Raw genomic sequence first — 24871 nt, 5'->3', positions numbered from 1 at the left:
TATAAGAAGGCAGTGATCATCAGGGACCATAACAGGCTTCCCCAACCCTCTTCCACATTTCCATTTCTCCTACCCTCCTCCCATTAGTATGTAAACATGCCCAAGTATCATCTCAAAAAACAGCCCTTCCTCAGAGACCTCACATCCCACTCCAGTCACTACTGCTCTGCCATAGCCCAACTTTCCCAAAGAGTTGTCCACCTTCACCCCCTATTAATTCCCAGCACCCTCCTCCTTAACCCACTCCAGTGTGGTGTTCGACACTGACCCAGCACAGACCTGCTCTCGCCGCGGCCACCAGTGTTGTTCCTGAGCCCTACCAAACATGACTCTTGGCAGCTTGTCACCTGCTGACCTCATCTACCATCTTTTTATCCCCAAAGATTTAATTTTTTTACTATTTATTTGACAGAGAGAGAGTGTGCGCACAAGCAGTGAGAGCAGGAGAGGGAGAAGCAGCTCCCCGCCAGGCAGGGAGCCTGATGTGGGTTTCGATCCCAGGACCCTGGGACCACGACCTGAGCCGAAGGCAGTCACCTAACCAACTGAGCCACCCAGACACCCCTCCATCTACCAGCACGGTGAGAGACCTCGAGGCAGAGGCACCCAGCTAAACCACAGCCAAATCCTGGACCCACAGACACTCAGATAATACACAGTCATCATTTTAAGTTGCTGGATTCCAGGATAACTTGCTATGCCGAAATAGATAACTAATATAATCCCACCCAGGATCTCTTCTCCGGCTTCTCCTCAGTAGCTCTCAGTATCCCATCTCCTGCCCAGAGTCCTTCGTTGGTGCTTCCTGTCTTCCAGGGTTTCCCAAGTCTGGGAAACCTCTCTGGGCCTTCTCTTCTCACTGTGCTCACTCCCTGGACAGTCCAGCCACTCTCCAGATGATCAAAAACCACAGCCTGAACCCTCTCTCAAGCCCCAGACCTGAACACTGAATGGCCTCCTGGATATCTCCACTCAGGGCCCATGTTTAACACTGCCAGAAACAAACTTCTCCTCTTTCCCCCCAAAACAACACAGTCGGATACAAACTTTTCCTCTTTCCCTCCCGCACTCCCCATCTCAAGTGGTGCCATCATCCACCCGTCTCCCGAGCCAGAATCCTGGTGTCTTCCTGCCCTTTTGCTGTCCTTAATACCCAACGCCAGTAGATTCTATCTCCTAAATGTCTCGTGGATATTTCCAGTGCTCACGATCCCTCCCGCGCACCTACACGGGATTCCATCCAGAGATGCTGGGTCCGCACAGAAGTACAGGGGGCTGACGGACATCCAGCCCCGCCCTCCTCACCAGGGGCCCTGCCCTAGCCTGAGGTACTGGTGTGGTTGGAGAAAGAACAGCCGCCACAGCTCACAGCTTGGGTCAGTCCACCACCACCCAGGAGCAGCCTGAGGGATTTCCATCACAAGCTGTTTAACCCAAACTACAGACTTGCTCAGAGATCCCCGCTGTGCTAGGCTCTCTCCATCTTTACAAATGATGTTCTTTCTGTCTGGAACGCCTCTGCATCTCTGCTTTCCTCGGTGAAAACAGCTCCCATTGGAACATCAAATTGTGGCCGACGACAATCCTGGGGCTGTTTGGGTGCTCTAAGAATTCAGCCTGAAAGCTTCCGGAGTAGCTGAAAGAGACCTGCGACTCATGAGACCTCAGAAAACAGGCCTCAGCTGCCTGCTCTGTAAAACGGCCACAGGGCGAGCGAGGTCACGCCGGCGGCAGGCGGGGCTGGTCCCCACCACCCCCTGACTGGAGGTCAAAGCCCCGCTGAGGTTCCCCCACTCGCGCGCCAAGGCAGGCCAGGTGGGGGCTCCTGGGAGGCGTGGGCGGGGCCTCTTCCTCTGGCCCGCCCCCCGGGCACGCAGATGAGGCTGACGTCATGACGCAGTGTTTCTTCAGTCGCCTCCCGGGCTCCGGAGGGTCACGTGAGCCGGTTTTCGCGCGAAAACTGGTTGTTGCTGGAGTGCCGGCGGGGAGCTTGGTACTGCTGCTATGGCGGTGAGCGCGCGGGGTTTCCCCGGCGGGCTGCGGGCCTGCGGTGCGGGACCAAGGTGCAGGCGGGGGTGGGGGCCGGCGGCTGGTCCCGGCGAGTCGGCATGTCTGCGGGAGCCGGGGGCCGGGGGCGCCGGCGGGCCGGGCGCGCGCCGGGACCCGGGGCGAGGGGCTGCGCGCTTCTAGTCCTTAGGCCCTCACCCTACTCCGCCCCGTCCGGATCGGGCCTCCAGATGGGGTTGGGTCCCTCGGCTCTGGTTTGAAGCGGATTTCTCCCCTATACTCCTCCCTTGCGGACCCCCAAACCGCTCGAATCCCCGGGGATTCGGGGAATGCCTCCTCTTCCCCTCCCTCCAAGCTGGGAGCCCCGAATTCCGTAACCCGAGCTCTGTGGCCGACTCGGCCACTATCATCTACTCACTCCGCACATGCTTGTGGGGCTCCCTCCCTGTGCTTGGCGCTGGGTGTAACACAAGATGGATAAGGCCCTGCATCTTTGGCCACGTATTATTGTAGTGTTTTTTTTCTCCCTTTGTTTTATTTATTGTCTTTCCCCTCCACCAGCCTGTACATTCCAGATCTCTTATGCTTTGATCACTGTCGTGTTTTGTCTCCTGTCGCAGTGGCTTGCATATTGTGGGTGTGAAGGCATGCTTACAGGAGAGGAAGGCGGGAGGAGTAGAGGAATAGGTACACAGACAAATAAGGTGTTCTTAGTGACTTGTCATGGAGAAAGCACTGGGAAATGTCAGTGTCTGGAGTATTTGAGGAAGTGATACTTGAGCTGGTTCCTGTATGTCCAGAAGCCATTGGCTCTGAGAGCTTACAGGAGAGCGTTCCAGGCAGAGGGAACCTGAGATGCAAAGTCCTGAGGCTGGAGGGCTTTGGAGTGTCAGGGGACAGGGTCACAGGTGGAGAGGGCTGCCTTAAAGGATGTTAAGTCAGCCCTCACCTTCTCGGTCCTCTCCTGCAGGAATCATCGGAGTCCTTCACGGTGGCCTCCAGCCCAGCCCGGCGGCTGCGAAGTGATCCTCTCACCTCCAGCCCGGGGCGAAGCTCCCGTCGCACAGATGCCCTGACCTCCAGCCCTGGCCGTGATCTTCCCCCCTTTGAGGATGAGTCTGAGGGACTTCTAGGTACAGAGGGACCCCTGGATGAAGAGGAAGAAGATGGAGAGGAGCTTATCGGAGATGGCATGGAGAGGTATTTGCATGCAAGGCCAAGCATTCAGAGAGTTTTGCCGAGCACCCATGGTGTGTCCAGTGACCTTGCTTTGGGTACTGGGGAGGCAGAGGAATCCGTATCCTTGCCTATGAGTGCACCTTGATGCAGGATCTAGGGGGAGACAAACAGGTCCAAGGAACCACAACATAGGCCTGAGTAACTTGCAGTATCATACATAGTCTTGGGTAAACCTTAGCTCTGTAAGATGTGCCCCTCGGGATGCAAGGAGTCTCTCCTGTGGTGGACCACATCAGGGATGCTGAGATTGACTTGGAAGAACAGGAAGCAAGCAGCTGAGTGTTACTGTGCAGTTGCAACTTAAAAGAAATGTTGAGGGTGGAGGCTGGTGAATCAAGATTTCAATGCATTTCAGCAAACATTTATTACGTCTAATCTGTACCAGGCTCTGGATTAGATAGTTTCACACTTATTAATAAAAATACAAACATGTATTAAAGGTTTTGAGACTCGGTGGTAAGGTCATGGAGTAGGCTGTGCAAGGGAGCAAGGTTAGAGTTCTCCTGCTGCTCTGCCCCATATTTACAACCAGGATTTGGTAGATATACTACTGGTAGAATTGTTTGAATCCCCACAGCCTTATGAAGACTCTCCTTTGGGACCTTCTTTGACTCTGACTCTGGGGTTCCAAACGTGGGGTGTAGGAGAGTACCGTACAGGCCTTCCCACGGTCCAAGACAGGGTGGTGGTAGGGGAGGGATGGTGCTCTCTGTGAGCCACCGGAGGGACTTGCAAGGGCTCCCTGGGCCTTTCGGGTCTTTGCATTAAATATCATCACCCAGGTGGTTGTGGATGTGCCATATGCCCCACACTCTGGAAGGAATCGGGAGCCTTTGGACAAATCAGCTCCAAAGTGTTAGACAAACATACGTTTTGAATTTTCTTCAGCATACATCTAGGGATGAGATCATTGGCTCATATTTTAACTCTGTAGTTCACATTCTGAGGAACTCCTAGACTGTTTTCTGAAAGAGATCCACCATTTTATGTTCCCACAAGTGGTGTATGAGGCTGCTAATTCTTCCAGTTCCTGCTGACACCTGTTATTTTTTGGGTTTTGGTGATAGCTGTCCCAGTAGGTGTGATGTGATGTCTCATGGGGTTTTGGTTTCCATTTCCCTGGTGGTTAATGACATGGAACATCTTATTATGTGCTTATTGGCCATTTGTATATCTTTGGAGAAGTGTCTGTTAAGATCTTTTGGCCATTTTATGATTGGATTGCTTGATTTTTTTTTTTTTTTTTTTAATTATCGAGTTGTAAGAGGTTTTAAAATTTTATTCTGGGTACGGTTCCTTTACCAGATACATGATTTGCAGATGTTTTCTTTTCACTTTTTTTTTTAATGGTGTCTTTTGAGGCACAAAAGTTTTTTTTTTTTAATTTTGGTAAAACCTAATTTATTAATTTTTTTAAGATTTTATTTATTTCACAGAGGCACAGTGAAAGAGGGTACACAAGGGATTGGGAGAGGGAGAAGCAGGCTTCCCGCACAACAGGGAGCCCGATGGAGGGCTCGATCCCAGGACCCTGGGATCATGACCCAAGCCGAAGGCAGACACTTAACCAACTGAGCCACCCAGGTGCCCCATTTATTAATTTTTTTATGGACCGATTAGAATTTCACTGAGGATGGAGGACATCTCATGTGACTTAAAATTTTCTCAAAGAGTCAGACAGATACCTTTTAACTGAGAGCATTTAAGAATTCAGAAATGGGTCAAGCCACACATTTACCTGGCTCCTGTGGGATCTGTTTCTGGCATCAACAATATGGAATTACTTATTCTGAATTTATTTAAAAAAACAAAAATAGCCAGTCCCCCCAGTCACCATTTACCCTGAAAAAATGGAGAGTTCCAGAGGATCATCTTGGGGAGGTAGTGTGGTATTAGGGAATGAGCCTGAAGGTTGTGGTTGGACCGCATTTTGACACCGAGCTCTGCTGAGCGGCTCTTGGCAAAAGCCCTATCATCCTCATCTTTCCTCATCTTGCAGATGGAGTAATGATGTCTCCCTCCCAGAATTGTGGGGAGGAAAGCCGTCCTTGCTCTCAGTGGGTTCTTTGTCCAGACAGCATTCCCCTTCACATACCTGCCCAGTGACATCATGGAAAATGAGGCCACGAGGCCTTGGAGAGGTGTTGGAGTAGCTGGGAGGGTTGATCGAGTGGGCGGGCGTTTCTGAGAGGCTGGTTTGGCTGATGTCAATAGAAAACCTTCCCAGTACTTCAAGGGGTTTGAGGCAGCATTGTCTTGGGGGTGGGGGGTGCAGGGAGAATTTGTTGGGAGGTTGGGGTCGGCTGTCTGAAGGGCCTTTCTGCCTGAAGGTTTTGTGGTTCCTCAAATTCCTGTTTCTGACTGGATGCTCAAAGCTGTCTGGAGGTCCCTCTCCCTGTTTTTATGGTGGTAAACACACATTACAGAATTTACCATCTTAACCATCTTCAAGTGTCCAGTTTGAGGGCGTTGAGTTCACTCTTGTTGTGAAACCATCTCCAGCACTTCCTTACATCCCCAAACTGAATCCTGCAGTGTTTGTCCTTTGTGTGGCTTAGTTCACTGAATCCATTGTCCTCAAGATTCGCCCACAGTCAGACTTTCTTCCTTTTGAAGACTGAGTGATACTCCATCGTATGCACAGAGCACACTTTGTCTCTGTTGGAGATCCTTTTGGAACCTTTTGTATTTCTGGCTTGGAGACTCTTATGGCCTGGGCAGGCTGGGGTTCCTCAGTCTTCTGGAGCAGGCCCAGTTCCTGGGGCGGCTTTTGTTTTGTTTTTGATACTAACGGTCTGTTTGGGGCTCCCTCAGGGACTATCGCGCCATCCCGGAACTGGATGTCTACGAGGCTGAGGGCCTGGCCCTGGACGACGAGGATGTGGAGGAGCTGACAGCCAGTCAGAGGGAGGCGGCAGAGCGGGCCATGCGGCAGCGTGACCGAGAGGCCGGCCGGGGCCTGGGCCGCATGCGCCGCGGGCTCCTGTATGGTAGGCTCGAACGTCTGTACCTCCAAGGGTACCTCCAAGCTTCCAGAGCCTTGAGGTGCTGGAAAGGGAGTTCTGGGGAAGGCAGATGGAAGGTGATGGGAAAATTTCACTGGAGGGTATCCCTTTGGCCCCCAGACAGCGATGAGGAGGACGAGGAGCGCCCCTCCCGGAAACGACGCCATGTAGAGAGGGCCACGGAAGACGGCGAGGAGGATGAAGACATGATCGAGAGCATCGAGAACCTGGAGGACCTCAAAGGCCACTCTGTGCGTGAGTGGGTGAGCATGGCAGGCCCACGCCTGGAGATCCACCACCGCTTTAAGAACTTCCTACGCACCCATGTGGATGGCCATGGCCACAACGTCTTCAAGGAGCGCATCAGCGACATGTGTAAAGGTGCGGCTCCTGTGTGTCCCCACTGCCTCTCCACTCGATGCAGTCCGCCTTGCCGTATTCTCCCCTTGGGGGGGGTCATTCCCTTGGGCCTTTGACAGCACGTTGACTCGAGATGTGAAGTGCAGGGAATACTGGGCCCCTTGCCCGTGGCTGGACAGGAGGTGGCACCTGAAGCCCGAGATGTCTGTCCTCAGGCAAAACACAAAAAGCACTGCATGTCTGTGCTAGGGACGGTGCTATCCAGGGACGACATCCGGACCACAGAAGCATTGTTTGACGTGCTTAAAATGTGGCAGGTTTAATGTCAAAGTCTGGATTACTACTTCAGGTAGAAAATAGCACATTTCTGTGGGACAGGAATTACATTTAAAAAGAAGCTTGTGAATCTTTCCACTATTGTCCATGTCGCTCCTTTTTGTCTCGTATCTCATGTGGTTTATTCATGGGTTTCCTCCTCGGCCCTTTTAGGCATTTTGAGTTTGTGGCCCTACTGTAAGAGACACCCCGCATGTATCGTTTCACGTAGTGTGACTTCCTACGTTGTGCGATGTTGCATTTTACAGATTGGGAAGTTGAGGCATAGGATGTGTCACTTACTGCCAGAGCCACACAGCTAAAGCAGGGCAGGCTTTAAAATCGGGGCTGGGGCTTCCAGCTCCAGGTCAAGGATTGGAGGGGGCAGGCAGGCCTGCCTCGTTGCGTAGGGAGAGGGATGTCACCTGCCGTGTCCCCCGCCAAGCTCTGTGCTCGGTTTGTCTTCCCTCCTGCAGAGAACCGCGAGAGCCTGGTGGTGAACTATGAGGACCTGGCGGCTCGGGAGCACGTCCTGGCATACTTCCTGCCAGAGGCGCCTGCAGAGCTGCTGCAGATCTTTGACGAGGCTGCACTGGAGGTCGTACTGGCCATGTACCCAAAGTACGACCGTATCGCCAGCCACATCCACGTGCGCATCTCCCACCTGCCTCTGGTGGAGGAGCTGCGCTCTCTGAGGTGAGCCGGGGGCCGGGCGGGAGCTGGGGCCCCGGGGCCAAGGAGCCCCCACTCACCACCAGGCCCTCTGGCTTGGACCGGCTGAGGTGCTGTGGATCTGGTGGGCTCCCAAGTTTTCCTGGACCCACCTCACGTCAGGCGCTGATCTCTGGAGGCCACGGGTCAGGCTTTGGCCTCCAGTCCTCTGACAGGCCCTCCCGTCTCCACAGGCAGCTGCACCTGAACCAGCTGATCCGCACCAGTGGTGTGGTGACCAGCTGCACGGGCGTCCTGCCCCAGCTCAGCATGGTCAAGTACAACTGCAACAAGTGTAACTTCGTGCTAGGGCCCTTCTGTCAGTCCCAGAACCAGGAGGTGAAGCCGGGCTCCTGCCCTGAGTGCCAGTCAGCCGGACCCTTCGAAGTCAACATGGAGGAGGTGAGAGGCCACGCCCGCCAGTGGCTGCCCTTCCTGTCTACCCTGGTCCCACCCCGTGGCTAAGGCAGGTGCATGAGCTCAGCAGCCAGGGGAAACAAGGTGGACTTGTGTCCTGGCCACACCCTGAGGTGAACCAGAGCTCCCCAGCCAGCCTGCTTAGTTTGGCCCGTGGGCTGTTTTTCAAGAATTCGGGCCAATATATTTTTTTTTTAATTTGTTTTTTTGTATTGTTTTGTTTTGTTTTAAGATTTTACTTGTTTGACAGAGAGGAACCACAAGTAGGCAGAGAGGAGGTGGGGTTGGGGGAAGCAGGCTCCCTGCTGAGCAGAGAGCCTGATGCGGGGCTCGATCCCAGGACCCTGAGATCATACCTGAGCCGAAGGCAGAGGCTTAACCCACTGAGCCATTCAGGTGCCCCACGAGCCAATATTTTAAAGCGAGGCCATTTTGCTTAAAATGTCGAAGTTAATGGTTTTTCTTTTTAAGGAAAAAAAAAAAAAGGCAGGGAAGCTCTGGCAAAACTGGGCTCACTTCTCATTCAGCTCTCTCCTTAGTAAGGCACCTGCTTTCCCATACCTCACTCCCATGGGGCTTTCCCTTGGCATTTCTGGTACCTGCCTCTCGGTGGGGGGCTCTAGATCATAGCTAGCTTAGACATTGCTGCACTGGATTCAGGAGGCCCTGCTTAAAGCTGCTGGGCCATTTGCCTTTGTGTTTGAATGATTTCTTCTGTAGAGTTGGGGTCATTGCAGTACCTGCGGCGGGGCGGGGTTTGCCCAGACCCCCTTTATTGCCTTGCGGCCGTGAATGCTGGCTGCCACACTCCCAGCTCTCTGCACCTCTGAGAAGTGCCCTAGCTGGGACCTCCTTACCAGAAAGCACCTGAGAGTTTCTGCTTGTGGCAGCCCACAGCCGAAAACAGACCTGCTCAAAAGCTCAGGTGCACCTTGCCCTGGGGAGGGTGAGCCCACACCTTGCCCGGAGTCTTCCCCTGCCTGCTTTGCACATCCTCAAGAATCCACTTACCCTGGAAGCTCCTTGAGAAAGCTCTGACACAGGAGCAGGGTTTCAGGCTCTGCTTCTACGCGAGTAATACCTACAGCTCAAGTTTCTGGAGTACTTGCAAGGCCCCTAGTGGGTGGGTGATGTATAGTTCAGCCTTCCTCATACCTTTTGAGGCAAGTGGCATTATTGACCCTGAAGTCACCCAGCTAGAAAGAGGCCCAAAGGATTAGAGCTCTGGCATTTGGATCCAGAGCATCTGCTTTTAACAGCTGCATTATGTGGTCTCTTCTCTAGACTATAAATGAAATAAGGGACATTAAATTGCACGGCATGACATTGCCATGTAACGTTTGGCCACAGAGGCCACACTTGGTGGAGCTCACTGTCTTGTTGGGCATTGATCTGAGTGCTTTTGATGTATGGCATGATTTTTTTTTTCTAAGATTTTTTTTACTTGAGAGAGAGAGAGAGCATGCATGAGTGGGGGCCGGGGGTGCGAACTGTCTGCCATACACGGAGCCCCATGTAGGGCTCACTCCCAGGACCCTAAGATCGTGGCCTGAACCAAAGGCAGATGCTTAACTAAGCCCCCCAGGCTTCCCCGTATGACATAATTTAACCTTCAGTGTGAGATTGCTCTTAGAGTGTTAGCATCCTCATTCTGCAAAGAAGATATAGAGAGGGGACATCGCTTCCCCAGGATCACACAGCTGAAGCCACGGGGCTAGGGTTTGAACCCAGGCAGTGTGGCTGCAGCATCCATACACACCAGCGCTGGGCTACAAGCAGGTGCGCGACTGTCTAGCAGTAAGGACGCAACCAAAGTGGTAGAGGCAGGAATGGGGACTGTCCATGTGTCAGTCACAGCAGTCTCGTCCTCTGCTGGCTTCAGCTCTCCGTTTTCTGGTTCATTGATGGAGATCGGAATTCTGTCTGTTCTCCTTACTCGTGGGGCCATGGCCAGGGTCAGGTGACATAGCAAATCTGGGCTTAGAAGAGTGCAAAGTCGACCATACAGAGACAGGTTCCTGTGACCCTCTGTTTGTCCCACGCAGACCATCTATCAGAACTACCAGCGCATCCGAATTCAGGAGAGTCCCGGCAAAGTGGCGGCTGGCCGGCTGCCTCGTTCCAAGGATGCCATCCTCCTCGCCGATCTGGTGGACAGCTGCAAGCCAGGAGACGAGATAGTAAGTGGCCCAGGAGCAGGCCTGGAGGGAGCCGAGTTGCTAAGGACATCAGCGTGAGCATCTGTGGTGCAGAAAGGGTTGCTGGTCGTGGGAGGAGTAGGCTGAGTTCAGTTCTTCAGTCACTGGGAAGAGAAGAGCCTTGCCTCTTGGGTCGGAATGTAGGGAGGAGTAGTTTTGCTTTGGTCTGGGTTACTCATCTCGTCTGGCAGGGAGGAGTTGAGAAATCAGATGATGGTGGTAGCGGGGAAGAGGACCCCGCCCCTGAGCCTAACCCTGGGCTGGTGCCCTGGGGTTGTCTCCCCCTCTCAGGAGCTGACTGGCATCTACCACAACAACTACGATGGCTCCCTCAACACAGCCAACGGCTTCCCCGTCTTTGCCACTGTCATTTTGGCCAACCATGTAGCCAAGAAGGACAACAAGGTTGCCGTGGGGGAACTGACAGATGAAGACGTGAAGATGATCACCAGCCTCTCCAAGGACCAGCAGATTGGAGAGAAGGCAGGTGGAAGTCCGGGCGGGGTTGTCATGCTCCCAGAGGAGGCCCCAGAACCTGGTGCTGATTCCCGGGTCCTAGGATCTGGGCTCCGTTCGTTCTTTCCCTTCCTGGCATCAGCTCAGTAACCTTGCCTTGACCGGGGGGGGGGGGCGGGGCTGTGCTTTGGGGGAGGAGCTGGAGTGCTGGCTTCGGGGACCGACCCCTCAATGGGATGGGGCTGTGATGAGGCATCAGTGGGTCGGGTCGAGCCCAGGTTCAGAGCTGAAACGGGCAGAGCATTAGGAATAATTTGTCTCGTGAGGGTGTCCCCTGGTGTCAGACTCCTACCAACGGTGGTTTCTCCAGGAGGAACGCTACCCCAAGGGGGTTTTAGGGTTTTGGGTTTTTGTAACTGTAGATGTTTTTGCCAAAGGTTGGGGAGCTAGGTATTAAAGAGCCAGAGCCTCGGTTCAGGTGACTCGGCAGGGGCTCCATCTGACTTGATGATCCTTCCCTTGAGGGCGGGGCCACATCTGGTGCACTCACCTTTGTCACCTCCACCTGGGCCACCGAGATTTGGGATTTCAGCAGGAAAACCAGGGGCTTCCCCAGCCTTGGGATGACAAGAACTTCATTGTGCCAGCATACTCAGTCCTTGAATACCTCATAGGGCTGCGTTCTAGCATCATGGTGGAAGTCAGACACAGTCCTTCCTTTCCTGGGGCTTATAGTGAATTAGGATCCCCAATACTAAAGTCTTTTCATAGGATCAGTAACGTGGGAAGACAGCCACAGCCCGTAATTCTTTGCTTCCTGTTCTTCCCAGGAGAAAATTAGTACTTACCCAATGCACATGATTTTGGACCCCTTACCGGTATTTGAGCCAGTTTCTCCAGGGTTGGTGACATGGGCCTCGCTGCCTGTGACCTGGTGTGCATCAGTTGTGTGCACGTGCGCCCGAGCTGCTAAAGGAGCAGTGTGCTTCTAGAACATTCTGCTAGTGCCCTCTTTCCCTCTGCTTAAGTTCTCAGCCACTGCTCTCCCACTCTGTTGAGGAGACAGGAACGGTGGCAGATAGAACGTGGGAGGCGGGGTGTGCTTGACTTAAACAAGGCTTTGGACAGGACAGGCCCTATGTGTGCCTTGTGCCCCGGACTTCAGAACTGCGCCCAGCGGCCATAACATAGAAGGCTCTGCCACACTTCTGTGCGGTGATAGCTGCTGTTTTGTCTGCCTCCTTGTCCATGAAGCTGACTATGCCAGGCAGACGTGTCCTGGTGTCATGGTAGTGACTGTTCCAAGTTCCGTTACACCTGCACACTTACACCATGATCCCATCAGGGTTGGAGATAGTGACTTCTAAACAGAGATCCTGGGGCACCTGGGTGGCTCAGTGGGTTAATCGTCTGCCTTTGGCTCAGGTCATGATCTCTGGGTCCTGGGATCGAGCCCTGCACTGGGCTCTCTGCTCAGCAGGGAGCCTGCTTCTCTCTCTCTCTCTCTGCCTGCCTCTCTGCCTACTTGTGATCTCTCACTGTCTGTCAAATAAATAAAATAAATCCTTTAGAAGGATCTAGAGGGGATCCTTCTAGAGAGGATGAGATCTCTGTGGGACACTTTTCTAAGCCTCATCAGGGAAGGAAGGCTGTGTGATACCAGGGAGGGTTGATCTGTATTGACCCCTTTAGTCCACTGTCACGGTGGATATTTTTACTAAGAACTTGGACAAAGACAGCAACTATACTCGGTAGTTTTGGGCACAAACTTGAGAGGAGGAGAGTCTTGTCACGATGGGGCTCATTTGAACTATTTAAGCCACAGGTTTGCAATTTGGTGGCCTATGGGCCACCTGCGGCTTGCTGATGGGTTTTGTTGGGTTGGTGGGTGGTTCTGTGTTTCCTTTTCTTTTGGTTTGCTTTTATTTTTGAAGTAGTTATCATCATCTAGGCATCGAGATGCCACAAAAAAGTCTGGAAGCCCTGGTTTGTGACCATCCAAGCATCTGCCATTGCTAGGTCTTTGTTTCTGTCCAGTGATGACTGATGGGAGAGCTGAGGGGCAGCTGCCCTTGCCGAAAGGACATGCTGCTCCCTGCCATCTGTCCTCGCCACCCCCTGCTCCCTCCTCTGCAGCCTGATGAACTCAGCTTGCCTTCCCGTCCATTTGGTTCTGTGGGCCCTGGCCACTGACAGGTAGAAATCATCAAGGGGTAAGTGCCCTCCCTGCCCAGCACTTAGATTTTAAAGGAGATTTTAAAGGAGAATCAGTCTGGAGCCAGACTCCTTGGGTTTGGCTTTTGGCTTGATCCTCGGTTTGACCAGGTGAGGTGTAGGTACTCTACGGTTTGATCAGGTGAGGTGTAGGTACTCTACGGATAAGCTGACGGTAGGCGGTACCCCTGGGTAGAGCTGTCACGAGGGTTACGTGGACGTGTGCGCATGAATGCTGTACTGCCGCGTGCTCAGCGGCTAGTTGTTATTGCACGTCAATACAAAATTTAAACTACTGGTACAAACACTGGATGGGCGTGCCGGCCAGGACAGTGGATGTTAAAAACATTAAGGACCATAGGAGGATTAAAAATAGCTTTGGGGCACAGTAGACATTTCCTGTGCATTGTCTTGTGGTCCCAGTGGCTATGCAGGTGGGAACTTGGCCTCCCTTCATGGCAGGCTGTTCTGAGCTGGGGGATAGGGCAGTGCGTGCTGAGAATTAAGAACATGGGCTTCAGATTCAGAGGAATTTGGGGTCATGTCCTGCCTCTGTCACGTAGGAACAGACAGTGTGATAAGAGCCTTGGTTTGTTTCCTCCTTTTTGATGGGGGGCAACCCAGATCATTATGAGGGTTAAGTGGAATACTTCACAGCAGGTGTGTCATTTCTTAGCAGGTCTGGGCTTGAGTTTACCTTTTTTTTTTTTTTTTTTTTTTTTTAAGATTTTGTTTATTTGAGATAGAGGGAGAGAGCACGTGGGGGGACAGAGGGAGAGAGAGAAGCAGACTCCCCACTGAGCAGGGAGCCCGACGTGGGGCCCAGTCCCAGGACCCTGGTATCACGACTTGAGCCAAAGGCAGACGCTTAACCGACTGAGCCACCCAGGAACCCCTGACTTTTCCTTTCTTCCTAGGGGGCACCTTCACCTGTTACTCTCTCAGACCACCTGGTCGGCGACAGGCAGATGAGCTTTAGCGTGGTGGCCTCCTTGTCCTCCAGACTCTAGGGATGCCCGTCTGGATGCAGTGGGTGATTTGCAGGAGGGGAGCTGAGCTTGGGCAGCTGGTGCATGACAGGCAGGAAGGGGGCCTGCTGCTCTTGGTCCTGGAGGGAGACATTACCTCACCCTTGCAGGGGTGCCTGCTATAGGAACAGCTCTGAGAATCAGTCTGGGTAAGGAGAGGTGAGGGACAGGCACCCTCGCACACCCACAAGACGTACAGGAGAATGAGACATCCGTGGCGGCTTGTCTCTCCCGACATTCCCAGCACAGGTAGGGGTACAGTGGAAGAGGCCTGCATACTGAGCCCAGAGTATCTGCCTGACATTGTGTAGGTAATTTCCAGGTAGTAACCATGGTAACGGTCCTATAACGGAGGTGTCACGGGTGCCCATTTTATTGATGAATAAACTGAGGCCCAGAATAAGTAAGCCACCATGCAGCATAGCTGCTGATGACAGAACTGGGATCTCCACCCAGGCAGTCTGGTCTGACTCCGCTCTGGTGACTACTGTCTGCTCCCTCTCCCTGTTACTGCAGCTCAGGAAGGATGTGTGTGTGTGTATGTTGGGGGCATGGGGGGCTTGGGTGTGTGAGTTCTGTGGCCACCCAAGCACGAGTCCTGGTCTGAACATCAAAACCGTATTACAGAAACTCGCAGACATACGCATGGAGTGGTTACAGTGAACCCCACGTGTCCTACCCCTGGCTCCACCTGTGGCTGGAGTCGGACCACCCCTGTGTCCTGTCTACTCATGCCCAGTCCCTTCAATGACTGTAGACAGTTGCCCATGTGGCGTCTGACCTGCAACTGTGGATCTCTAACGGGCCCTCCCTGTTGCACCGAACCACAGCACTGCAGCCACACTTTAAAAATGTTTGCGGTTCCGTGGTAGCAAGTATTTCGTTGCTGACCACATTTCCCTGATTATCCTACTTCTTTCTTTTTTTAAAAGTCTCTTGGTGTCCGTGTCCAAGGAAGGCCCACATATTGGGACCAACTGATCTGCCTCTTCAGTCAGTCTTCAGGTCCCCTCTCCCTCTCCTCTTTTTTTGTGGAAGAACATAGGTCGTTTGTCCCATTGAGATTTCCGGTGTGGAGGTGCTGATGAGGTCTTTGTCGAACATGTTGTCACCGCGATGCACACGCTTAATCAGTCTCCAGGCTGATTTCTTTTTGGGTGGGGTCTGTGGCAAGATGGGCCAGCGGTCTGTGTTCCCACACAGCACCTCACATCTCCTTGTTTCCCTGTGATTTTAGCGGCTGCTGACAGTCCTTGGCCAAACCCACTCATTCATTAGGGCTTATGAAATGATAGTCTTCTAACTCCAAATCCTCCTTCATTTATTTCCTGAAATGCTTCTACGTAGAGAAACTTCTCTTTATTAACTACTGGACTGTGCTCAGGTAGAGGTCCTATAGAAAAAGTAGGATCATGCTTGATCCTTCCCTTCACTGACCAATTTTCAAAATCACGAATGGTTCTCCACCTGAGGTGACCACTGAGTGTCATCACAGATGAGCAGACTTCAATGTCATCGAGGCTTTGGCGTTACAGTGACCATCCAGGTGATGCCTGGCTAGTTGCCAAGCGTGAAGCCCATCATCCTGAGTCCTATTGGTGTGACCCTGGGTCTCTCATAGCTTTCTTCTTTATTTCATATAACACACTGCAGGTTCTTTTTGCCCATTTCCTGCCCCAGACCTGGGATTGGCCATTTCTCCTAATAGCCCCGTGGGGAGTAGAATTTTCTTTCCGTGGGAAACAGTGTTTAGAGAGGCCGGTCTCTACGGCATCAGGCCCGGGTCCCCAGGCATTACCTAATGCAGTCCCACCTCCCCTCGGGCTGGGTTTTGTAGGAAACGTTAGGGCCAAGAAAAGAACCAGCCAAAGTGACCATGTGGAAACTGACTCCCCCCCTGACTTATTATATAAAGTAACAGCAGCAGGCATGTCTGGCTCAGTACCAGTGGTACTGGCAGATCCTCTTTCCAGAAGGACCTGCTGGTCACTCTTCCCTCCCTGGCAGCAGCACCCAGTGACTGTCCGCAGGATAAACTGCTGAGCCCTGACTCCAGCTCTAAGGACTGGATGTCTCCCACCTACCTTTATGCTTCCAGGGAGCCCCGAGGAAGCAATTCTTCCCTCTGTCTGCTGGGCAGGTGGGACATCCAGATCCAACACAGTGTGGGGGTGGGCGGGCACCCTCTTGATTTTCAGCACTGACTTTCCTGCTTCCGGGCTCCCTTTCCCCCGGGGCCTGCTACATTACAAGCCACCTCGGCGTGACCTGTAAGGAGGAAAAGAGGTGCATGCTGTGCTTCTGTGGAGCCCCTCCATGCAGGTGGCAGAAAGGTCGAGAACAGTAAAAGCGTGCAGGTGGAGACGGAAGCTGCTTCCTACTGGCAGGACATTTCTTTGTCTTTGCTGGTTCTGTCTTTAAAAATCATGCAGATTTTGAGATTCTCTCTTTTTTCCTCTTCCCTGCCCTGTCTTCTTCTCTCAGGCACAAGTAGATGTCTCCGTGACTTAACCAGTTGAAATGATGACTTCCCGATGGGCCCATTGCCTGAATGTTCTATATTTATCACGTTTGGCTACCACAGCATAGCCGGGAGCCAGGCACTTGTATAAACCTCTCACTTGGGGCCCACCCAGTCCTCTGAATTGGCTTGTGATACCTGTCTCCCATCTGAGGAGACCGAGGCTCGGGCAGCCACAGAGCCCGGGGGAGGGGTCTTGCTGCATCTGTGTTGTCAAAGCCACCATTGCACGGTTTCGTGGGCCTGGGTCTTCTTTCTGCTACCTTTGGGTAGTCCTTTCTGACATATGACCAAAAAGGGGGTCCACCTGAGGTTCTGTCAGGCTGTGAAGTTCTGTGATTCTCAGGAAGAGCCAACTCATCGCCTGACCCAAGGTCAGAGGGCAGGGCTTAGTGCTGGGGCCTGGTGGGACTGTGGCAGCTGTGGTTTGCGCACTCTGGGGCTGGAGACATCCCTGTTCGCTAAGATTGGAGCAGGTGGGGAACATACTGTGTGTGTGTGTTGGGGGGGGTTGGCCCAGACTCAGAGCAGAGGCGCCTCTTCTCACTGGCTCTTTCTCCCTTGCAGATCTTTGCCAGTATTGCTCCTTCCATCTATGGGCACGAAGACATCAAGAGAGGCCTGGCGCTGGCTCTGTTTGGAGGGGAGCCCAAAAATCCAGGTGAGCGGCATTGGGCACCACCCCCCCCCCTTTCCTCTATGTTGCAGGTATCAGACAAGACAGGACACCGGGTGCCTGGGGAGAAAGTACAAGTTAGCAGATGGCCAGACCACATGTGGCTCAGTCGTTGTAGGGAGAGCGTAGCCTATGGCTGTGGCACCTTGGGCTGTTTTAGCTATAAAAATAATACGTTAGTATGTAGAGGTAATTACACCCTCTTCTTAAATTGTTAGAAGTCACAGAAAGGTGGAGGTCCCCGCTGACCACCGTTTCTAGTCCAGTCCCCTCCTGGCGGGTCACTCGTGGACCTTTGTATGGCCGTTCACAAAGACTTACACGTGTACTTAGACAATGACACAGTTCCATGGTGTGCATATGTTTCTGCTTATAAGCACAGTGTTTCCTGTGACTGTGTAAAGTACGCAGCTTACCTCTCCCTGCTCATTAGCATGTGTGGGGCGTCCTTTCTGCATTGGTGCACACCGAGCAGATTCATTCTCATAAGCAACCGTATCAAGGTCCCTATAGCAGAAATACATAGCTGTTCGTCTTGCTGGAGATCAATCTTTACTAGGGGCATCTTTATGCTCGCGGCCCTGTGCCCCCATCACTCTGGGTTTGGTTCTCAGCAGTGGGATTGCTCGTCCTAGGGCCTTGTATCCCTTTCTAGAAGAGTATGTTTTGCCCTCAGCATAAGCAGCCTGAGAAATTAGGGATAACCCAGCTATGTCTTGCGCCCCGCCCTCCCTTTCATCCCCACCTCTGTCCTTGCCTTCTCCAGGGGGTAAGCACAAGGTGCGAGGCGACATCAACGTGCTCTTGTGTGGAGATCCCGGCACAGCCAAGTCTCAGTTCCTGAAGTACATTGAGAAAGTTTCTAGCCGAGCCATCTTCACCACTGGGCAGGGGGCTTCGGCCGTGGGCCTCACGGCGTATGTCCAGCGGCACCCCGTCAGCAGGGAATGGACGTTGGAGGCAGGAGCCCTGGTTCTGGCTGACCGAGGAGTGTGTCTCATCGATGAATTCGACAAGGTGGGTCCTTAGGCCGTGTGGCTATAGGAATCGGGATGCGTTGGCTTAGTCCTGAGTAGGGGAAACAGGGCTAGTGGGATAACAGTTGGGGCCAAGCATCACACGTTTGAACCTCCTGTAGATGAATGACCAGGACAGAACCAGCATCCACGAGGCCATGGAGCAGCAGAGCATCTCCATCTCCAAGGCCGGCATCGTCACCTCCCTCCAGGCTCGCTGCACCATCATCGCTGCGGCCAACCCCATAGGTACGCCAGGCACGACAGCCATGGGGGTTGGGGACTGCCACAGGGAGGCCTCTCCTCAGGGAATAGAAGCCCGCAGCGTCCCTTGGCCAGTCCCGACATCTGAGGAAGGAACTGAACACCAGAAAACCTTTCTCTCTCCCATGGTTCTTGCTAGGGGCGCACAGAAGCAAGACTTGGTGTCTTTTGTTGCACCATGTTCTCAGAACCAGTTTTGGACATTTTCCTCAGAAAAGAGAAAAATCCAGTGCGTCGTCTCAGTTGGGGTGGAGTTGGTTGTTGATCCCAGCCAGCATGTGTGGGCAGAGAGACTGGTACCTCGCCCACCTTATTCTTGGTTTTTCCTGCTCGGAGTTGATTACTTTTAGTCTCAAGGCTGTTTTAGGCCAGTGCTCCAGGAAAGCCTTTTTCCATGTCTTGTCGAGAACGCCTGGCAGATAGCAAGCACTGAGCCTTCCTTTCCCGAAGTCGTCTTCCTCTTCTGTCGCTGAAGCAGCATGAGGTTGGCGAGAACTTTGTGCTCAGAAGAAGAGCAGGGCGAGGGAGCATGCGCCCTGATGGACAGGTGCCTTTGTGTTGCAGGAGGCCGCTATGACCCCTCGCTCACCTTCTCAGAAAACGTGGACCTCACAGAGCCTATCATTTCCCGCTTCGACGTCCTGTGTGTGGTGAGGGACACGGTGGACCCAGTCCAGGTACACCACCCCATGTCCCGGGCCTTGTGCAGTGAGTTCCAGGAACCTTAAGTAAGGTGTGGGGGCCTGGGTTGTGTCAGGCGCGGAGATAGGGATGCTGCTCAGACTGTGGCGTTTGTCCGAAAGTCAGCCTTGGTTTCTCTTTCCTTCACTGGCCCGTGTCCGCTGCCCCTCTGGCATCACCCATTGTCTGCCACCGGGCCCTGCTGGCCCAACCGTGGGCTCCCACCTGCCTCTCACTGCATCCCTGCTGCAGCCGAGTCCTTGGCTTCTCTTGCTCTGACCCAGAGTACTGCGGTCGGGATGTTGGCTTCCACTCCCACGCCCGTTTAAGGTCTTCTCCAGTTGGAGGCCAGCCTGTCTTCTGAAACACAGAAGGTGAATTAATGCCTTTTTTCCACTTGCTGGCAGCTTCCATTGTAACCAGTGGAGAATCCCCTGGGCCCCAAGAGGCCTCCTCTGGGCCTGTCTCTCCTCCTTGTTCCCTTCACGTCTCCCACCCTGGCCACACCACCCTGTTTCCCTCCCCTGCAGCTGCTGGGCCTCGGCTTGTCATCATACTCTTTGCTCTTCCCGGAAGCTCCTCCTGGATTGCTGACTGGCTGAGGCACTCTGGCAGCCTCGGCTGGAGGGGTCTCCCGGGCCCTCCCCCCTGGGCACATTCCTCTCTGTGGCTATTGGAAAACTGCGCCTGTCCCCTCTGCTCTCCCTGAGAGGCAAGCTCGAGCTTTGTCATGTGCAGCGGTGACCCCCCCCCCCCTCCCCGCCCCCTTGCTGCCTGGCACGTAGTACGCATCAGACGGTACCGTTGCAAGAATGTCCTCCTCCAGCACCTGCAGCTTCCACTCCTTCCAGCGAGCTGGCTTTCTCCACGCTGGGTCACAAGACTCACCCTGCAACGTGCCCTCACCTTTCTTGTCTTAGGATGAGATGCTGGCCCGTTTTGTGGTTGGCAGCCATGTCAGACACCACCCCAGCAACAAGGAGGAGGGGCTGGGTGGCGGTGGCACCCAGGAGCCCGCCATGCCCAACACGTACGGTGTGGAGCCCCTGCCGCAGGAGGTCCTGAAGAAGTACATCATCTATGCCAAGGAGAGGGTCCACCCGAAGCTCAACCAGATGGACCAGGACAAGGTGGCCAAGATGTACAGTGACTTGAGGAAAGAGTCCATGGTGAGGACCCAAGGCTCTGCCGGGGGTAGGGGAGTAGGGCAGGGCGCAGGGAGAGCTCAGCAGAAGCTTCTTTTGCTTTGTGGTCCATTCATCGAAGAAGCACTAGAGCTAGAATGCTTGTCCAAAATGATAACATGGATACCTTGACCACTTTGTTTCAGATGGAATGTAGATGTACGTGCGTTTGTCTGTCTGGGTATGGGGCCAAGGTCTCCTGAGTGTTGGCCACTGGTTAAGTTCTGTGCTAACTTTGTGAATCTCACCACCTAAATAGGTGGTCTGAACGAGTATGCCTTCTTTTTTTTTTTTTTTAAGATTTTATTTATTTTATTATTATTTTTTTAAATATTTTATTTATTTATTTGACAGACAGATCACAAGTAGGCAGGCAGAGAGAGAGGAAGGGAAGCAGGCTCCCCGCTGAGCAGAAAGCCCGATGAGGGGCCCGATCCCAGGACCCTGGGATCATGACCTGAACCGAAGGCAGAGGCTTTAACCCACTGAGCCACCCAGGTGCCACAAGATTTTATTTATTTATTTGACAGACAGAGATCACAAGTAGGCAGAGAGAGAGGAAGGGAAGCAGGCTCCCCGCTGAGCAGAGAGCCCGATGTGGGGCTCGACCCCAGGACCCTGAGATCATGACCTGAGCTGAAGGCAGAGGCTCAACACACTGAGCCACCCAGGTGCCCCATTTATGCCTTCTTTTGTCGTGGAGCAAAATTTAATATAGTAGCTAGCATGCAGCTGGAATGCAGAACCCTTTTTTTTTTTTTTTTAAAGATTTATTTGTTTATTTCAGAGAGAGAGAGCTTGAGTGAGCGAGGGGAGGGGCAGAGGGAGAGAGTGAATCCCTATACAGACTCCCTGACATGGGGCTTGATCTCATGACACTGAGATCATGACCTGAGCTGAAATCAGGAGTGGGTCACTTAACCGATTGAGCCACCCAGGCGCCCTTGGATTGCAGAATTCTTGTGGATTGGTAGGTCTCACCCACCTAACCAAGACGGCAGCTTCTTTGTTTTTTTTGTTCATTTGTTTGATTTTTCTTTTTCTTTTTACCTTTCAACTTCATGAGGTCCTTGGAGAGCATTTGGCTTACTTTTTTTTACAAACAGCTTTTTTTCTGCACACGTCACACAGATATGTGCAGCACTCACATGAGATAGAAACAAGCACAACTGGGACGCCTGGGTGGCTCAGTTGGTTAAGCAGCTGCCTTCAGCTCAGGTCATGATCCCAGCGTCCTGGGATCGAGTCCCACATCGGGCTCCTTGCTTGGCGGGGAGCCTGCTTCTCCCTCTGCCTCTGCCTGCCATTCTGTCTGCCTGTGCTCGCTCTCTCTCCCTCTCTCTCTGACAAATAAATAAAATCTTTAAAAAAAAAAAAAAGAAAGAAATAAGCACAACTGGTCATAGGCATCTCGGACTTTGGGATGCACACAGTGAGCGGTGGGAGGGAAGGTGCAGGTGGGATGGCGCCAGGCCACGAGCGTGTGGCCTATGTAGGAGCCACTGGTAGCGCTACTTCTCTGTTTTCCTTGCCTCTGTCTCCGGCCTGAGGAGCCCTGACACTGTCCTTCCCCCAGGCCACAGGCAGCATCCCCATCACCGTGCGGCACATTGAGTCCATGATCCGCATGGCAGAGGCCCACGCACGCATCCACCTGCGGGACTACGTGATTGAGGATGACGTCAGCATGGCCATCCGCGTGATGCTGGAGAGCTTCATCGACACGCAGAAGTTCAGCGTCATGCGCAGCATGCGGAAGGTGGGTGAGAGCCGCGATGCGGGCCTGGGGGCGTGGCAGCTGTGGCAGGCATCTTGAGGCTCTGGATCTGGTCTCTGCTGTCCTACCTGGCTGCTCGGGCCAGTCGTGGTGGCAGGGGGTTGGGTGGGGGGGCGGAGTGGTGGGGACTGGTCATCCTCTGGTAGCCTGGAGGGTCCCAGTGAGGAAGGGCATCACTTGACTTCAGCTGTCCTCTGCAGACTTTTGCCCGCTACCTTTCATTCCGGCGTGATAACAACGAGCTGCTGCTCTTCATACTGAAGCAGTTAGTGGCGGAACAGGTGACATACCAGCGCAACCGCTTCGGGGCCCAGCAGGACACTATCGAAGTGCCTGAGAAGGACTTGGTGGACAAGGTAGGGGCACAGCTGGGAGGGAGGGCTGCTTCCTGGGGAGCTGTCTGGCATCTCTGGGGATTGGAAGTCCTTGCTCCATGGTGAAGCAGGCAGGCCTTGGATGGGAGTGATTCCTTAAATGTTCGTGATGTACCGAGCTCCGTTCTGTGCAGTTACACTTGACTGTGGTGAGCCCTGTTACTGCCATCCCATCTCACAGAGGAGATAGACACACGGCAACTGAGGACAGAGCTTGTCCACGTTTACAGGCAGTGGGCAGAGCTAAGATTTCAAGCCTCGTGTCTGCCTCCAGACCCTGACTCAGTTTACCCCCGCCAGGGATGGCCCTCAGACATCGCACCAGCGCCGTAGGCTTTGCTGCAGACCGGCTGGAGCTCGTTTTCCTGGCTCTCTTGACGTTTTCTCTTTTCAGGCTCGTCAGATCAACATCCACAACCTGTCTGCCTTTTATGACAGTGAGCTCTTCAGGATGAACAGGTTCAGCCATGATCTGAAACGGAGAGTGATCCTTCAGCAGTTCTGAGGCTCGGGGCCATCCACAGCAGCTCGCTGAGATCCTGGTGGGGCCGACTCCACCTGCTCTCAGGCGTATAACACCCGACCGCTAAGGGACCCCAGAGGGTGTGTGGGACCCTGCGGCTGAACCACTCAGCTCCCACCACCGCCTCCTGGGCTCAGGCAGGGCTGGGAATGAGGCCCTTTGTTTCTATGGCTCCACTCCCTGCCCTTCATGCTGTCTTAGGTGGGCGCGCTCTGCTAGTATCCCTCTGTCACGTGCTTGGCAGCCCACTGCCTATTGGAGCTTGGTCTCCATTTTTTCCCTTGGACCGGAGTCCCTTGTGTTTTGGGTTCCGCGGTCCATTTTAGATGACCGAGCATATGAGGGTGTTCCGAGAACTTGTTGCCCTCTTGGTGTGAGTTCTGGTCCTGGATGTTTCTATGCTTTGGCCAAAGAGCAAGTTCAAGGTATTTGTAGTGTTTTCCTGAACTCTGTCCCACAGGTTTCTCTGGGCTTCTGTGAGTAGAGAAAATGTGGGCAGAAGAGCATACATCGTGTGACATGGCCCCTTCCCCAGCCCACGGCTTACCCCCCGGGGCCAGGTATTGCTTGGGTTGGGAGGTGGGAATGAGGCTTGTCCCTGGTACCAGTTGTGCCTAGCCAGGACTGGTTGTCACCATTGCTTTGCTCGTTTGTTTTCTTTTACTAGCCAGTCCCCATTCTCTTGTTGTACATTCAATTTTTGTTTCTGTAGTTTTTATTTTTAATAAAATAAAATCTAAACAGTGGTGGCTGTTAGTCTGAATTGTGTCTTCGTGTCATCACGCGGGCTTTCCTGCACTCTCCTTGAAGACCTTTCCCATCTTTCGTTTTTGGTATTTGTCAGAGGTAGATTTGGCTGTAAGAGCTGTCTTATTTGTGGATGTGCAAAAAGCAAAAATGGTGTTGCTTTTCCTAGGGAATTCAGTTGGCAGTTGCTGCCTCTGTGACTTCTGTGGAATCCACAAGAACCAGAGAACAGACTTGCACACCTGAAGGGACTGGAGGTAATCTGGCCCTGCTTCCAAAGGGAGCCCTATTGTTCATCTCGACAGCATCGCCATCTGGCCTCTACCTGGAAACACCCAGCTCCGATCAGCTGCCCTCGGGATGGGTGGACACCTACCATTCTTCATGTTTCTTACCTGAGGTGTAGCAGAAATGTCTCCTTACAGCTTCACTCTGGTTCAAATTATCCTTTCTGGAGACTTCCAGGATGAGTCCTTCCTGTGAAAGTCCTTCAGATGTTCAATGAACCTCTTGTTTGATTTCCTTATTCCGTTCCTTGCACATCTCCTGGTGAGTCTGATAAGAGGAAGGCCCTGAGGGATGTGGGGCGATCTCAAAGGAAGCAGTCAAGTATTGGGGAACTGAATTGGGGAGGGGTGGGATGAGGAAGTGGCCCCTGTAAATGTGAGATCTTTAGGAGGAAGAATGGGAAGGAGCCAGTCCCCAGGAAAAAGCAGTTGTTGTGGCTGAAGCTTGAGGGGTGGAGGGGGAGCGCTGGGGCAGGAGCTGGGCCTTGGAGGGCTTACAGCCTGAAAGGAAAGTCTCTACGCAGAGAACACATCTGTCACCAGATGTGTGGGTTCTCCACATCACCTCAATTCACTTCACAGTCAGACATTGGGTGTCCTACAGTTTTTTCCTTTAAAGATTATTCGAGAGAAAGAGAGTGCATGAGCAGGGGAGAGGGACAGAGGGAGAGGGAGAGGCAAACTCCCCACCGACCAGGGAGCCCCAGACGGACATGGGGCTGGATCCCAGGACCCCTGAGATCATGACCTGAGCCAAAGGCAGACGCTGAACCGACTGAGCCACCAAGGCGTCCCTGGGTGTCCTACAATGTAAGGCAGCTCGGACACTATCTGGAATCAGCATGCAGACCTCTCAGGGTAAGGGCTCAGT

At 53.2% G+C, this 24871-nt stretch overlaps 1 protein-coding gene across 1 annotated transcript; it reads left to right on the top strand.

Moving 5' to 3' along the window:
* The first annotated feature begins 1957 nt into the window (after positions 1 to 1957).
* LOC111159111 (minichromosome maintenance complex component 2) lies at positions 1958 to 23715 on the top strand. Its single transcript, XM_022521515.1, has 16 exons — positions 1958 to 2010; positions 2978 to 3207; positions 6061 to 6236; positions 6372 to 6632; positions 7403 to 7622; positions 7832 to 8039; positions 10100 to 10234; positions 10544 to 10735; positions 17039 to 17132; positions 17914 to 18164; positions 18286 to 18412; positions 18992 to 19104; positions 20029 to 20277; positions 21869 to 22051; positions 22270 to 22425; positions 22838 to 23715. Exons 1-16 carry the CDS (start codon positions 2005 to 2007, stop codon positions 22946 to 22948), a joined length of 2712 nt encoding a protein of 903 aa, XP_022377223.1. The 5' UTR covers positions 1958 to 2004; the 3' UTR covers positions 22949 to 23715.
* The last annotated feature ends 1156 nt before the right edge of the window (positions 23716 to 24871 follow it).

This window comes from Enhydra lutris, unplaced genomic scaffold (genome assembly GCF_002288905.1).
Source record: "Enhydra lutris kenyoni isolate GAN:26980312 unplaced genomic scaffold, ASM228890v2 scaffoldscaffold66, whole genome shotgun sequence".
NCBI classification, from domain to species: Eukaryota; Metazoa; Chordata; class Mammalia; order Carnivora; family Mustelidae; genus Enhydra; species Enhydra lutris.
The sequence above is the reverse complement of the archived record's forward strand: the minus strand, read 5'-3'. Positions and strand labels throughout refer to the sequence as shown.

Excerpts from the sequence above, each read along its gene's own strand:
- LOC111159111 (XM_022521515.1), top strand. Across the intron at positions 7,623-7,831 it reads GAGGAGCTGCGCTCTCTGAG|GCAGCTGCACCTGAACCAGC; the intron begins GTGAGCCGGGGG and ends CCGTCTCCACAG. Across the intron at positions 18,165-18,285 it reads TCATCGATGAATTCGACAAG|ATGAATGACCAGGACAGAAC; the intron begins GTGGGTCCTTAG and ends AACCTCCTGTAG.